This window comes from Pteropus vampyrus, unplaced genomic scaffold, assembly GCF_000151845.1.
Source record: "Pteropus vampyrus isolate Shadow unplaced genomic scaffold, Pvam_2.0 Scaffold15, whole genome shotgun sequence".
NCBI lineage: Eukaryota > Metazoa > Chordata > Mammalia > Chiroptera > Pteropodidae > Pteropus > Pteropus vampyrus.
This window is the reverse complement of record NW_011888796.1, coordinates 10,687,488-10,703,657: the sequence shown is the minus strand read 5'-3', so window position 1 is coordinate 10,703,657 and position 16,170 is coordinate 10,687,488. Positions and strand designations below refer to the sequence as shown.

Below are 16,170 nucleotides of genomic sequence, written 5' to 3'. Positions count from 1 at the left end.
GAATGGAGAGTTCTTTATACCTTTATAACCATACTTTTTATATTTGTCTTTAGGAATTCCAGATTTAGTTGAATTCTGCAGAGTGAGATGGCTGTGGGGTACAAAGATGAAAACAGACCTTCTGTGTACTCAAGGAGTAGTTTTATATGAGAGATAAGACAAGTACGTAAACCCCTGTATGTAATTTTTTTGTCTAGTAACTTGACAGTTTAGTCTTCTCGGTGCCTAATGATTGGTTTACTGTACTATTAGATTTCTCACATTTACCCCTTGGAAATACTAATTTTTAACTCCGATATTTAAATTGGCTTTGGTCAGCTCTAGAAATAGGTCCCGAAGCAGCAACTTTTTTTAGTTTTCTGTTGACCATAAACCTCATTTGTTTACAAATGGTCGTTCTTAAAGTGTACCAGCTAGTGCATGGGCTGCCACTGCAGTCTTGGTTCAACAGAGCCAAGAAGAATGTGGTAGAAGAGACAGTAATTACTAAACAGCTAGACCCAGTCAGGACTGTGGCTTAGGCTGTATTTCTCAGGTAAATACCATGAGTCCTATTTCTGAAGCAATCTCCTCATTTCCTTCCACCCCCACCCAGGATTGCTGACAAAAGTCTTAACTTGATAGCTCTTTTGTCTGCATTGATACTGCAGGCAAACTGTGTTCCCTGGTGCCTTAGTATTTGTTACACTCAATTTTGACTTTTTACCTCTTTTTTTCCTTTGAGATAAGCCATTTTAAAATTCAGTTACCTATAATGGTGCTAATGTGCCAGCCGGTGCCCAGCTGGCTGTGTTAGGTACTTGGCTCAAGATTGAGGCACCCAACTCAGGGGGTGTGTGATGCTGGTAGACAAGAAAAGTGTAGTGCTGCATTTACACTCTAGAATTAGTAGCTGTTCTCTTATTTTTCACATCAAACTTTATTTGGCACCTAATGGATTTTTGAACTGCGTTCATGGCTAGTATTAGAATCTTTACCATTTATTTCCTAGGAGAGGTGACATCCTTATGCCCGAGTTACTTACATTGTAAGTTACATCCTTTAATTTATCAGAGCATAAATTAAAGCTCTGACCAGTTCTTTGAAAGTAATGCATGTGCAAGTGATGTCAAAAATTGCTATTGCCTTAAAAATATATAAATTTATATAAAATATATGTGGAAAAATGATTTGTTTCAAAGTAGGAGAAAAGCATCAGCTAATTCAAGGAAGTAACAGTTCACTATATGAAAGGGTAGAGGTTTTCTTTTCCTTTGTTTTCTGTAAGAAACATTAGGATAGGAAAAATAAGCATTTTTAATAGGAATGCTGAATATCTCAAAATCTGTGGAGGCAGAATTTACTTGGTAATGCTCAATATACATCTCAAACATATTAACGATTTTCATGGAACTATACTTTATTGGGTTTCATTTGGATTTTGATGTTTATTCTAGTTGGGGCTACCAAACTGTAGATGTCTCATCAGCTTAGGTAGCAATAAATTGTGATATGCTAGAGTTTTGTATTTGTTTTATGTCACAGGAGCAATAGGACAGATCTGTGAACTACCGTTCACTGGATTACCTTAGATAACAAACATGGTAATTTTTAAAAAATTAAATACTTCAACTTGTGTCTATCCCCAGCTGTTATTTAATAATTCAAAATAGCCTGAACAAGTGTTCTTTCTCTTCCAGGCCCTCCCCTTTCCTCCCTACTCCAAGAAAAGAGGGGAGGGGGGGACCCATGTAAACTAACATAATGTCAGTAATTCACTATTTTGCAATACTGTTTAACTGTGGTAGGTGTCTCGTCTGTTGTGATCACAGTGGAAGAGCAAAGTAATGGCTACCATTCCTAATTTGTAATATTCCTTTATATTATATTTTATATATTTTGTTGCCCCATCAAGCTTATCATAACCTTTATTTTTCTAGACGTTAGCTTTATTTGGTCTTTAATCATGATATCGAATCTATATTACAGATAACCGTAAAGTAGGTGTGTGCTGTACTTAAATACCATTGTGAATTCTAAGAATGATGAAAAAGCTGTGAGCAGTGAGTTCTTGAAAACCATGTGTGCATGTTTCCAAAGACTATTTTCTGTGTTTATTACTCACTATTAATAGACAATAAAGGATTTTTCCATTAAAGTGTGCACTACTAACCATCCAACCCTCCTGAGGCAAACTTCAAAGTTCTCATGAAATAGCCTTAGAGAATGTTCCTTTAAAAAAAAAAAAAAAAAAAAGTCAACTCCTTCCCTGAAAAAAGTCATTTCCCAATATTTGGGAGTTCAGTTTGAGAAATACCATCTTTTCTGATTTAGAGTTTATTGTTTCGTTAAGGCGTTTTGTTAAGGCGCTCTGTGAGAGTTAGATGCATCCTATCCATGTTTAGAGGCTTATGGAGAGATGTCTTTTCTAGTGCCTCTACTGTATTCACACACTCCTGATCTTGGTACTTTTCCACTTTAATAGCCATGAAAGCCGTTTTTACATGCTTTTATATTAGCATGGCTTCCTATGTAATATGATATATCTGCTATGATTCATCACAGTTTTGTATTGAAGTTATATGTGGCACTTAGGAAAAATTAATTCAGTTTGTAAGATGAAAGCTCTTTGAATAGATGCTATCAGAATTATTTAAATTTATTTGTGTCATAATTGAACCTAGGATTTTATATGCTTGCTTTTTTTTTTTTTTTGGTAGCAAGGACAGTATAGATCTAGGGGACACTTACCTGATTCGAATCTTAAATCTACCACTTCTAGCTGTGGGGCTTCAAAAGTCATTTTAGCTCTGTTACTTCATTTGCAAAAACAAGGATTTCATTACATATACGTGCAGTAACTTGCTTGTGTTGCTGATCACTTCTATAGTGGTCCAGTGAAAAAGGCGGTAATAAGATGTTCTCTGGAAGCTTTTACATTTTTAAAGAAACTGAACTTATTTACTGTGTACTTTTTTCCCCTCTAAAGGTATCTTTCAGGGACTATTCTATTTTTATTCCTCTGACTTTTTATAAATAAAGAGTAGCTCTTATTATGCTAATAAATGATGACTCCTTTTTGGAAACATTCCTGTACCTTTAATGAAGCAGAAAGAAACAGAAAATGCCTTATTGTCTAACCTGTTTTTTTTTAATCATTAATTTTTCTTCTAACCTGTTTTGAAGTTTAGTACCTTAGACTAGGAGTGACAAGTTAGAAAGCAGGCATCTGCCTTTCATGTTAGGCTTCTATTAGCACTAAGCCTATTAGCACTAAGAGAAACCCTGTATTTCCCCATTCTAGCCCCATATTGTCGTTTGATTGCTCATTGATCAAGTTTATCCGTCCACAGACAACAGGTAATAGTAGTATGACTCTTTAGATTTTGGCATTTATCCAAGCACTTTATTTCCTAAGCAAAGTTAAATTCTCTTCCATGGCTTCATTTTAGGATTGTACACTATGTTTAAGTGAGTTCCAGCTTTTTTGAGTTGAAATCAGAAGTTACAGTCTAAAAGGAATAATTGAATTATTTAAAAGCAGAATTTTGGCCTCTACTAGAGGAAAGTTAAGTTTTAATTGATTCATTGTTATATTTCACCTTATTCCTGGAAAGGATTTAAGGTGACAGGTACATACAAAGACTTTACAGCCAAGTTCCATGAAAGAGTTGCTGAGGTTCAGTTTCTCACCTTCCAGTCACTCCTGTACTCACTTCCATGAGCTCTGGCTGTGCCCCGATCACCCATTGTAGTTCCTCACAGCAGAGTCACCAGGGACTCCATGAGTTAACTGGAAACAGTTCTTTATTTGACCTTGCTGAAGAGTCTAGAAGTGACTGTTCCTTCCTTTTATGTACATTTTTTTTCTGATTATAATGAATATGTAACATATTCATTGTGAAATTTTTGAAAAAAGGCATCTGTAATCTCTATTTAGAAAACTTTCTTATCGAAATGTTTCTTTGACAACTTTCCTCTCCCTTTCCTCCTATTCTCTTGGCCAGACCTGTGTCAATCTGCCTACTAGATAGCTCTATCTTGCAGTCAGTCAGCCTTTCTTAAAACTGAACTTACCTCGGCTTCCCCTGCTCCAAATCTGCACAGCTGCTTTGTCACCATCTCACTAAAAGGTACGGAAACCGTAATTTTTTTTCTTCCTTTTTCTTTTTTGAGCAAGACACTGAAATACAGCAGACAGGAATAGCTTCATTAGAAGGGAAAGTAAAGCAGCAGAACACTTCCAGACGTGGAAGCGGCCCGAGCAGCAGAAGAGCGGCTCAGAAGGCCCAAGGGCTCACAGGCCAGTACTGAAGCCTCCGGATGAGGATCCATCCTTGACTCCTTCCTTTCCTTTAACCTCCATTTATGATTAGTAGCTAAAATCCTGCCTCTTCTTTCTTGCTATTTATTCCATTTACTTGTCACTTTCCAGTCATGGTGCCTGAGGTTGGACTCTGATTATTTCTCATCTTCCTCAGTTTCCCAAAAGCATCATCTACTTTTGAATCTTTTAAGACTTCATTTATCTTCCTTCAGGGCTTAGCTTAGAAAATCAGGGCTTCTCTGACCTCTTTTCTGCATCTTCAAGACTGAACTTGGTGCTGGTGGTCCCCTCGCCTCCCTTCATACACTCCTTCCTTCTCTATACCCCTCTTGTAGTCCCCTCAACTCTTCCAGCACCCTGTACTATCCTTATAATACGCATCTCATTCTATTGTAATTTTTATATACGTTTCTGTCTCCTTAAAGGCAGCAGTTATGTCTTATTTATAATTACACCAGTAATATCCAGCCCAGAGTGTTAAGTCAGTTTTTTATACTAAATGGATAGAAGGAAATGGCAGTAAATATGAAAACATTTTGAAGCTGTTGTGTTAGTTTTATGGTTCTTAAAATTTGTATCTTAAGTGATATGATTGGCCTTCATCTACCTGGCCCTGTGGTAATGGTTCTGTGAACAAGCTCCAAAGTATGAAGTATAGTAGTAAGGCAAAGCAGGAGTGAAGCTAATAGGCTGACTAGGGCGGGCTCCCCCACCTGGCCTTGCACTGATAAAGAGGGTAGGCTTTCCTGTAGCTAACAGCAGTGAGGCCAAGATAAGATGGCTGCTTAAACTAGGGCAGTCGTGCTAGGGATCAAGAAGATGGAGCGTATTAGTGACTTGGTGATTGAATTTGGGGGTCAGGGAGAAGGAACTCAAGTGACTGAACTTTCTAGCTTGGTTGACTAGGTACTTGATGTTATCATTAACTAGTTGTGTTGATTTTTGAGATTCTTTTTGACATCCAGGTGAGTATGTCTACTAGGCAGGAAATAGAATATGAAGTTTGGGGGAATATACCACTGGAAAATCATCAGTATGTGGGTGTTAAAACCACAAGAGATCACTTCGATATATGGCTTAAGAGTAATGATGGTCTAGAAAAACAAAGGACTCTGAGGAACACTGATGTTTAAGGGCTAGAGAAGGGGAGATGAGAACTGGGAAAGCAGTATTAAAGAAACTGAGAAATTGGAGTTGAACAGGACATTTGGCAATAAAGAGGCCATTAACTTTTTTCTGCTTTAAAGAGAATAACAAGAAATGGGCTGTCTTTACCCAGCTGTTAGAATGAATGCTTCAGTATGGACAGTCTGCCCGGCTTTTCGTTGGGCCGTCCCACCTCACCCCTGTTGAGGTAGCCCAGCTACCTCAGCCCAGCCCAAGTCCAGAATCCGCTGACATGCTTACATCAGATCTAACACATGACCTTTAAAGTTCTTTCCAAATTAAATCTAAGGTTAAAAACAGATTCTAACCCAATCCCAGAAACCCTGATTCAGTGGGCTCAGGGATCTTAAATTTTTACAAGGACATTTCTGATCATCTGAGGAACACTCATGTGTAAGTAGGTGCTATAACCCTGCATTTTATTTAATTGCAAAAGAGCAGGACTTTATTATGGTGAACTTTAAAAATACAATTGTGGTGAAGAGGTTGGCAACCATGGAAACCTGGCTGGAGCTTTCTGCAGTGTCTGAGGGAGTTAGGTGGGGGTGGGAAAGCGCCATCATTTGGTGTAATCTCTTAGAGATATAAAGTTTATATTTTATGGATTTTTTTGTCCTGCTCATATCCTTGTGGTCCAGCACCCATATTTTGGCCGTTTCTTACTCTCAGTCTTGCCAGCACATTTCTATTTTCTGCCTCAGGGCCTTCAAGGCCGGCAAAGGAAGGGGAGAGATTAATATCCTAGGCAGCCTTCAAACTGTTGGGAAGTGAGCCTCAATGTTCTGCCTCCTTCAGGGTGCCCGCAGAATCGTCCCCCCACCCTCCAGTAGTCACTCTGATTGCATCAAATGACCTTATTAGCTTTCTTCTTCCCCGTTGTACCTTAACTTCCCTCACTTCTGTTCTCTGATCATATCCTGTTTAATCATGCTAAAACCTTATCTATTAGTAATGTGTCATTTGAGCTGACTTTACAGGGTAATAAATGCAAACAAAAGCCTTCTGTAATCACACTAGTTTTTCTTAATGCCTCTATCACTTTAGCACCTAAAATAATGTGTGGGGGAGGAAGGCGAAGAGAACATACTGTGCAATGCAGAATGCCACACATATTGCTGAAGTTTAAATTTATTCTGTAATGAGATCATTATGTGAGAATTTATTGGATTTTTCAACAACTTCTTTTATTTGAGTTGTTCAATTTAGAGAGAAGTCGAAGGGATATGAAAAACCAGAAAATTGTTGACACAGAGATAGCATTAGATGTCCTTCTTTTATTCATCGATTTGTTTTTTTCATATATCTTCATCTTGTCCTTGAAGAATTCTGGGTGGTTCTTTTTGTAAGATAAAATTTTAAAATGCAATGATAGGAAACTACTAAAAATGTTAAAATGCAGAAAAGGGGAAGATCTGTACAGATTTAGGATATAAATTGCTAAAGATCAGAAACAAACCAATCTGATCTATTTCAGGGATACCTTTGAAAAAAAGATACCTCGCGAGCCTTAAGTGCAAGATTTCTCTTTACCTAGCTAGAAGATACTCATATGTGTATTTCTTCTTTTATATGAGACTGGACTCTAGGAATTAAAAGTTGAAGTGAAAGGTAAACTCGTTCTGGGTAATCACTTTCATATTTGATGATAAAACTGATCTCTGAAAGCAGTCACTATAGAAGCTGCCACATTGCAGACACTCAGTAAATGTTACAGAGTGAATGAGAGAGGAACATGCTGAGTTGCCCAATGTGTATGTCTTAGACTGGTGTCCCCATGAGTGAGAGTAAGACTCCACGTGCTTAGACCTGTGGGACTCTTGCCTCACTTCCACCAACCTGAGACTGCAAGTGTTCGTTTCGGACTGTAGGGGTTTTTTGTAGGAGACCAGGAATTTCAACAAAAACACTTTCTCAGAATGTTCTGTGTAGGAATGGGCAATTTTGATGTATAAATTGACGATATCATTAGATAGATAATCTAGTATTCCAACCCCTCAGTTAACATTTTAACTCAGACTCAGAGGGGAAGTGACTTGTCCAAGGTAGAATCACCTGGTCTGGTTAATTAGTGATATGACAAGGACTAGGACACAGATATCCGCATGTCATCGTTTCGTCTGAGTTTTAAAATGGCTCCCATCTCTACCCCAGGACAGGGGAGAAAACAACGCACTGTTTCAGTGAATTAGTTTATAAAGTGTTTTTTAGAATTAATAAAGATTGTGGGTTCTAGATTTGATTTACAATATTTGCAGAAAAATTAGTCAGAGCTTATACAAATAGATTTAGAAAATCAAGACTATTAGGTGGGCAAAGCACATAAGCAAACAAGTGAAAAATTAGAAACATCTAAATATTCAACAGTATAGAAATAGCTTAGAAAGCAATATAACAATTTTGATAGACTTTTGCAACCAATGAAATATTAGTTGTGATGACTTAGAAATAATCTACTAGGAATTCTGGACGAGTTCCTTTTCTGTTTTCCTTTCTTACTGGGATATTTTCGGTAAGTTCAAATTTCTTTACATTTAAAGTGCTAATTTTATGAATAGAATGTTGACTAACGTCAGTTTTCCGAAGTTCTCTTAATCTGTTCACTGAGTCTGAAATTCACCAATTTGTTTTCTGGCCTGTACACCACAGGCCAGAAAGTGGTTATTTTGCTGCTGTTATTCTCAATCTGTACATTAAAAGCACGCTGAAATGAGAGTTGAAGACTTAGTGATCTGCTAGAAAATGTTCGTTACTTGCTAGAACCATCTGAGTGTAAGTTAGAAAAAAACTTGCCTAAAAACAAAATCACTGTCGTAATCAAATATGTATTTCTTTTCTGTAGAGCCTCTGTTATGCACCTAAAGCCATATTGGAAACTCCAGAAGAAAGCACGACCTCTGGAAATCAGCACGGAAACTCTGAGAACTCCTATGAGCCACCAAGAGGCTATAAATGATGAAAAATGCAGAGCTAGCTACATGAAACCAGGTGTCTTTCCTTCCACCTCTCCTGGTAAAGCGTCATCTCGAAAGCCTTTTGGGATCCTTTCTCCAAATGTTCTGTGCAGTATGAGTGGGAAGAGTCCTGTAGAGAGCAGCTTGAATGTTAAAACCAAGAAGAATGCACCATCTGCAACAATCCACCAGGGCGAAGAAGGGGAAGGGCCGCTTGATATCTGGGCTGTGGTGAAACCGGGAAATACCAAGGAGAAAATTGCATTCTTTGCAGCCCACCAGTGTAGCAATAGGATAGGATCTATGAAAATAAAAAGCTCCTGGGATATTGATGGGAGAGCTACTAAAAGAAGGAAAAAATCAGGGGATCTTAAAAAAGCTAAGATACAGTTAGAAAGGATGAGGGAAGTCAACAACAGCAGGTGCTACCAGCCTGAGCCTTTTGCGTGTGGCATTGAGCACTGTTCTGTGCATTATGTGAGTGACAGTGGGGACGGCGTCTATGCTGGGAGACCTCTCTCGGTCGTACAGATGGTTGCCTTCCTCGAGCAGAGAGCCAGTGCTCTGCTAGCCAGCTGTGCAAAAAATTGCACTAACTCACCTGCCATGGTGAGGTTTTCTGGGCAATCCAGAAGTGTGCCCCCAGCCTCCGAGCCCTTCTCTTCCCCAGGAGCTTGTGAAGAACCCACAGAAAGGGGAAATCCTGAGGTCGGTGAACCACAGAGTGAGCCAGTCCGTGTCCTTGACATGGTAGCCAGGCTGGAATCCGAGTGCCTCAAGCGGCAGAGCCATCGTGAGCCTGGGAGCCTCTCGAGGAATAACAGCTTCCGTCGAAATGTAGGCCGGGTGTTGCTTGCAAATGGCACTCAGGCAGATGAAAGCAAAACAATCAAAGGCACCTTGGAGGCACCCGACACTCAGGTGAATCTTGCGGGTTCTGTGTCTGTGGACTGTGGCTCCTCAAGAGCTGACCATTGTTCTCTGAAGGGAGACCAGGCCTGGGATGGTGCTCCTCGGGGCTGCCCCTCATTGCCAGCAGGTGTGAGTTTCCACATGGACAGTGCAGCATTAGAGCCAGATCAGCAAACTGCTGTGAAAAACAGCAATGGATATGATGTGGAAATGACAGAGGAACTTGTTGAGTCACTTGTTCCTCCTCATACCTGTCCCCAAGCCATTGAGTTGCCCACAGATGCTGTTGATTGTGTGAATAGAGAGCTTGTGCCACTTACTAGCCAAAATCCTGATCAGAGAAGAAGAGAATCTGTGTGCATTAGTATCACTGTATCCAAGGTAGAGAAAGACCAGCCTTCTGGTTTAAAGTCCACTGAAGACCCACTTCCAGGGATGTTGTTTTTTTTGCCACCTGGTGAGCATCAGTCGGACTGTCCCCAGTCGAATGAAAGTGCAACAAAAGAGTCTTCCAAAGCCAGCCAGCTTGAAGATGCTGCTGAAGGTGGCAGTGCAGCTGAGGAAAAAAAAGTTTCAGCTGATTCATTTGTCCCACCAGCCTCTCCTGTGGAAAATACATCACCGGTGCTCGAGGCATCCAGTTGGAAGAAGCAGGTGTCTCATGACTTTCTGGAGACCAGGTTTAAAATCCAGCAGCTTTTGGAGCCTCAGCAGTACATGGCTTTCCTACCCCACCACATTATGGTGAAAATCTTCAGGTTACTTCCCACCAAGAGTTTAGTGGCTCTTAAATGTACCTGCTGCTATTTTAAGTTTATCATTGAATACTATAACATCAGGCCAGCAGATTCTCGCTGGGTTCGAGATCCACGCTATAGAGAGGATCCTTGCAAGCAGTGCAAGAAAAAATATGTGAAAGGGGATGTGTCCCTGTGCCGGTGGCACCCCAAACCCTATTGCCAGGCATTACCCTATGGGCCAGGATACTGGATGTGCTGCCATCGGTCTCAGAAGGGCTTCCCTGGCTGTAAACTGGGGCTTCATGACAATCACTGGGTCCCTGCTTGCCACAGCTTTAATCGGGCAATCCATAAGAAAGCAAAAGGGACCGAAACTGAAGAGGAATACTGAAGTCTGTGTGAGAGGCGACAAAATGATTTTTAAAACTGCAAAATACCACCTAGATATACCGTTCAAGTGAGTGTTGCCCCTCAGAGCCATGTCTCTAGGAGAGTCTGTACTTACTCTGTCAGGATTGCCATTGCTCAGGCTTTTTTTTTTTTTCTTCTGTTAATTTACAAGCTGTACAAGAAAATTGGTCTCATCATTTTATAGTGGCGCCTCACATTTGATCCAGGGTGGTAGCCCACAGTTTCATTCACTTGGCTGTGAATAATTATGTCTGTTTTCCGAAATCAAATCCATTTCTCAGAGAATGAAGACTTGCCTCCATCAAGGACATTCAGAAGAGTTCATTGCAGACCGTGCAGGCAGTCCCCAAAAAAGGGTTCCAGAAATGTTTCGAGCACTGGCACCATATTTGCAATAAGTGAGTAGTGTCCTACGAAAAGAATAGCAGCACTCTTGGATGAAAAGTATGCTTACGAAGGAAAAGTCAGGCACCTTACCTTAGACTTTGTATGCTTGATTCTGTGAGATTGATGTTTGTGGTTGGAGATGGATTTCATGCCCTGTGGTGTTTACAGTGTATATAATGGTTGTGTTTTCATAGGGCTGTGAAAGTGCACATTAAACCCGAGCGCCTTTACCTTAGACGAGTGCTTTTGGCCCCTCTGTAAATAACACAGTTAAAATCCAGTTGTACATAGTGGACAGCTGACTGAACAACATACTCACCACAATGCAGCTAGGATAGTGTTGCGGCTATAGTTGTGTGTTTTTTATTGTCTCACATTTGTACATCCTGTATAAAATATGAATGTTTCCCAAATAAACTATGAATGTTTCCTGTATAATATATGAATGTTTCTGAGAAGAAACTCTAAATAGTTGAGGTTAACCTGTTGAAAAAATACCAAATAATGGTTTAACTGGACAACTTTAAAATTAGCATAGAGAACAATCCTTTGTTATATTTTAGTGATCCACCAAGAATGAGAGAATATTATATAGTCAGATTATAACATTTTTGTCTACTTTATTTCTGTCTGGTTACATTTTTTTTTTAATTTCAATAAAAACTTGCATCTTAAATGAGACCTGAGTTTTGCAGAGTTTTTCCTCCTTTTTTGAAATAATGATGTAAATTGAGTTGTAAGAGTTAAAAACTTTTTGAGGCATCTTAACATCTTAACATTATGAGCTTACAGTTTTACAGTCCTTTAGCTTGAGTTTGTCATCTGCCCAACACCCACTGTATATCCCGTTGGAGGAGGTATTATCTAGGACAGTGGTCCCCAACCTTGTTGGCACCAGGGACCTGTGCTCCTATGAGAATCTATTGCCTGATGATCTGAGGTGGAGCTGAGGCAGTGATGCTAGCGCTGGGGCATGGCTGCAAATACAGATGAAGTTTCGCTTGCTCACTAGCTGCTCACTTCCTGCTATGCGGCCTGGTTCTTTACAGGCCACGGACTGGTACTGGTCTGTGGCCCAGGGATTGGGGACCCCTGATGTAGGACATTCTTACAACTTGTCCTGGAATAATTAGTTTATTGTTCAGAAGTCATTGGGGATATATTCAGTCCCGTGGTCGTGTACTGCTTGGTGGAGCTGGGAAATACTGCATCCTAGAAAACTAGGTGGTTTGGAATCAAGTACTCACCAAAAAACCTTGCTACCTGTATGAGATCTGGGTTCTGGTAAATGTTTCAGGAGAGGGGGACATTTCAGATGGGGAAGGAGATGAGTGAGGGCTATGCGGTGATGATCGTGAAGGACAAAGATGTAAAGGCTGAGTAGGCTTTGGCCAGGTTGGCCAAGCAGAGTGGGGCAGCAGTGGAGCCAGGTGGACCCACATTCACCTGAGGCAGAGGCTGTGAGTGGCCACAGAGCAGCTTCCAAACTGATATCCACCCAGCTTCTTGTGCCCGTCTCCAGGCAGTAGCTGCTCCTCCCTGAAAAATGGGTACTGAAACTGAAAAGTGTTTCTTGATGCTGTCAGGTCTGCCCCCTTCAGACCCATGGTAATGATACCTCTGACAGGCTGGAGCCCCGCACGCTCACTGACACAGGACCGAGGAGAGGCTAACAGCTTGCTTTTCCTTCAAGGTGTATCAATGTCCTAATGACTTGCCCTTGCTGAGATATGTTGGAAATGCTTTTTTAAAAAAATTTCAAATACAGTTGACATGCAGTATTATTTAGGTATACAACATAGTGATTAGACAATAACTTAAGAAGTTACATATAACTTGTGAAGGAAATGCTTTTCCAGTGCTTGTCTTTCTCCCGTGGTTTGCTCTAAACTGTCGATCTCAGTGTTCTTTCCTAGTGAGTTATGATTACTAATTTAGGGTTAAAGGAGATAGGCACATACGGCACAGATTGGTGTGCGGTTCAGTGCCCAGTAAATGGTAGCTATCGTTGTTATTGGCTGTTGGTTGGTTTTCCCAAGTCAGGCATTGCTCTTGGTTGGTTTTCCCAAGTCAGGCATTGCTGATCTGGTTTTCACCTGGGACACAAAGCTGTGACTCTGAGGGGCTGAACTGACCAAGATTAGAGGACACAGTAAGAGTGCCAAGTCCATCTTAGCATGCAGTTCTCCCTTTTGAACTATGTGGCAGGCCCCAGTTCTCAGTACTCTCTCTGTGAACAGTAGAGGATTTTAGCAAGTGGCATCATAGGGTACCCCTTTCTTGGTCTAGACAAGTGCAGCTTTCCCCGTAGGAGAAAGATGCTGTGCTTCAGAGCCCCCTAGTGCCAAGCTGGGCAAACCAGCCCACTTTTTTATTTTCTGCAACAATAGACATTACCTGCCTTCCTGCGTTGCTGCAGAATCTTAGACTTGTGAGAGGAAACGTGTGGGCACCAGGATCCTAACCATCCCTCCCACCACAGCCCCCCCACCCCCCAATAAAGAAAACTTCCCTTTAGCTTTTGCTCAGAGGCTCTGATAGGCTTGGCCTAGTTTTTATCTCCTACCCCTCACACCATTTGAAAGAAAAAACAGAACTAGATAAATCTGGAAGAATCAGGCAGAGCTTCTCCTATCTTGGGCAATTGGGCTTTGTCCCCTGCCCAGTGGATGCGATATCCAAAGAAAGGATGAATTGGAAAAGGAAAAAGGGCTAAGATTAAAAAATTTTAAAAAGGCCTTGTTGAAATGAATTTGGTTTAAAAATGCCATGTGAAAGGATCATTCAAAATTGACCACATACTCTGCCTTAGCACATCGATGGCTGCTGTGCTCAGGTGGCACATTCTGTGGCACCCTGCACATATCTACCTTTCCTTTTTGAATCTGGGCTCAGAGAGGGCGGATTGTTTATGTGTCCCCTCAGTGCTTCATACGTAGTACACGCTGCATAAAATGTGCCTCTCTAGTGACCATCTCAAGGTGAAGGTGTTGGCAGGCACTTACTGCTCTGGGCTGTACTGTAATTTTTTATCTAGGATTGAAAACTGTTGGGGGTGGGGATGGGGTGGATAAGGGACCTAGGAAGACCCTTTCTTCCGGCCACAGCTGATCCCATGGGAGCACTGGTTAGGGTTGCTCCATGGCAGCCTTAGGAGTTTTGCTGGGTACCTGTCTGCCAGTTGTGCATTTGGTATGACCTGGTCTCGTTATCAGTGGCTCCCCTGGCAGCAAGTTGCTTTGGTCTTTCTGACTGCAGAAGGCTAGGGGCTGAGGGTAATATGTGGTCTAGGAGTTCCCTTGCTGGGCTCTGTCCAACCATCCCTTCTAACTTGAACTTGTCAGGTCCTCCCTGCTGACCTTTTCGGACCGGCCTCGGGCACTTTTTATTATGTAGGCATTCCCAGGTGTTTTCCATGGCTTTGCCTTTATTCCTTCTTCACTCAGCAGCCTGGCTGGCTGTTTGTCTTCCCCTTCATCCCACAGCCTGCTTTAAAAACAAAAGCAGAATAAAGCCAGTCTGCACCAAAACCCTTCTTGCTGTACAACGCAGACTGCAACGATAAGAGCTGATGTCATCTAGCTGTCAGGTACCACGCTGCCTTTAAATACATTCTCTGCTGTGTACAGCACCTGACACTCGGGGAATCTGATAGTTTCTATCTTTTTTTCCTTTGGTTCAAACAAGCAAGTGTTGCAATCTCTGTGCAGTGGTGAAAGTACCTGTGTGGGAAATACGCAATCCCTTCTATCGACATGCACACTGTAAATTTGTGGCCATAGCTGGTGTTTGCACAACCTCATGGGAAGAGTAAACACTGTGGTTATGTACCCTTGGGTGATTTCCAGTGTGTTTATACCTAACTGGTTTAAGCAGAACCACAGATAGGCATCACCCCCATTCTAGAGTTTGTGTGACCTTAGTATTATTTTAGAGGAACAGAGCCACTAGAGTTGGTAGCTGGGAAGGGAGTGGGGGCAGAGATGGAAGACTTACACTGCAACAACCCTTTGTTAGAGGTTCTTCTCTTCCTGAAAGGCCCCCATCCACTCTTCAGTGAGTAGAACCCAGACCTCAGAACAAATTAATTTTGGCACTCTTTTGTCTCTCATCTTTTGGATTAAGGTGGGCTATAAAAATTTGAAGGCTCTACTAAATGTTGTTTTTGTCTTTGGATTAAAAAACAGTAGGGATTAGGTTCTAAGTTAGCAATTGGGGGAAAATGACATTAAGCTGAAATTACTCTTGGAAATCCTTCGTGGCCATCACCCAGTAGAGGATGATATGTACCACGTACACTTCTGGGAAATGCATAAGTCATCTAAGATGAGGTACTCTTGCTGAGTGGTAATTGCAGAGGCTGAGACTTGGGGGAATAGCAGATCCCACCTCCCAGTTAGCTGGGGTAGAATAACCTGTGCTATTTAAATAATTTCCCTCCTTTCTGTATCCCCCACCCTCCATTTAGAGAACCACACTAGACTTTTCAGATGTCTATTCAGTAGTATGAAGAGATCAATGCAGTTCTTAAAAAAAATTCAAAATCAATTGGTAGCTAAACAATAAGATGTAGAGCAAGGTGGCGTTTTAGCTGTGTCAGCCCCTATCCATTATGAGGTTAGATGCCCCCATTTGCACAACCGAATGTTCGAGGTCTGCTAGGAGGGTAGGGATGGATCCAGGCCAGTCCCACCCAGCCTTCTCTATCCTAGGACTGGGCTATGGGCCTTCCTCTGCCTTCCTCACCAAGCCGCCTGCCTCTATCTATGTAGGCAGCTGAGCATGATTCTGCTACAGGGTGTGTGGCCTGCCATGAACAATTCCACCCCAGACCTGATCCACTCTCTTCCTAAGCAGAGATAGTGAGTGACTTGGCTGCCCCAGCGCCCAAGCCGGGACCTCTCACATGAACTTTTCCTTTTATGTGACTAAGTAGCCTTGGCTTCGGTCCCCTTGACTTGCTTTCAGTATGTGCTCCAAAGAGGCTTTTTATTGCATGGGGTCTCAACAGGAAACTGCTGGGACACCCAAAATGAGTATATTCAAGGAGGGTTTATTACAAGGCTGTACATATAGGGGCAAGCCTTTCTCAGTATTTTTGTGGCCCAGGGCAAGAATACAAATTGGACCCTCCTGCAGCCCCTCCCTTATCTCCCCCCAGCTTAATTTTTTCATATTGATTATATGCATGTTGAGATAATATTGCTGGATATCTTGAGTTAAAACATAAAAATAAATTTTACTTGTTTTTTTTTTCTTTAATGAAACTACCAGAAAATTTTAAATCATAACATGT

At 41.4% G+C, this 16,170-nt stretch overlaps 1 protein-coding gene across 9 annotated transcripts in view; it reads left to right on the top strand.

Moving 5' to 3' along the window:
- The window catches only part of FBXO34 (F-box protein 34), a 72,916-nt gene extending 61,361 nt beyond the window's left edge, over positions 1–11,555 (top strand). For 6 of the 9 annotated variants that reach the window (XM_023527227.1, XM_011385210.2, XM_023527228.1 and 3 more), the window contains one exon: positions 8,313–11,555. In XM_023527227.1, coding sequence (XP_023382995.1) covers positions 8,323–10,467 — 2,145 coding nt within the window. In that variant the 5' untranslated portion in view covers positions 8,313–8,322 and the 3' untranslated portion in view covers positions 10,468–11,555. Of the gene's footprint in view, positions 1–53; positions 163–8,312 lie in introns of all 9 variants that reach the window. The other 3 variants (XM_023527229.1, XM_023527226.1, XM_011385203.2) reach the window with 1 other exon arrangement.
- Positions 11,556–16,170: the final 4,615 nt, after the last annotated feature.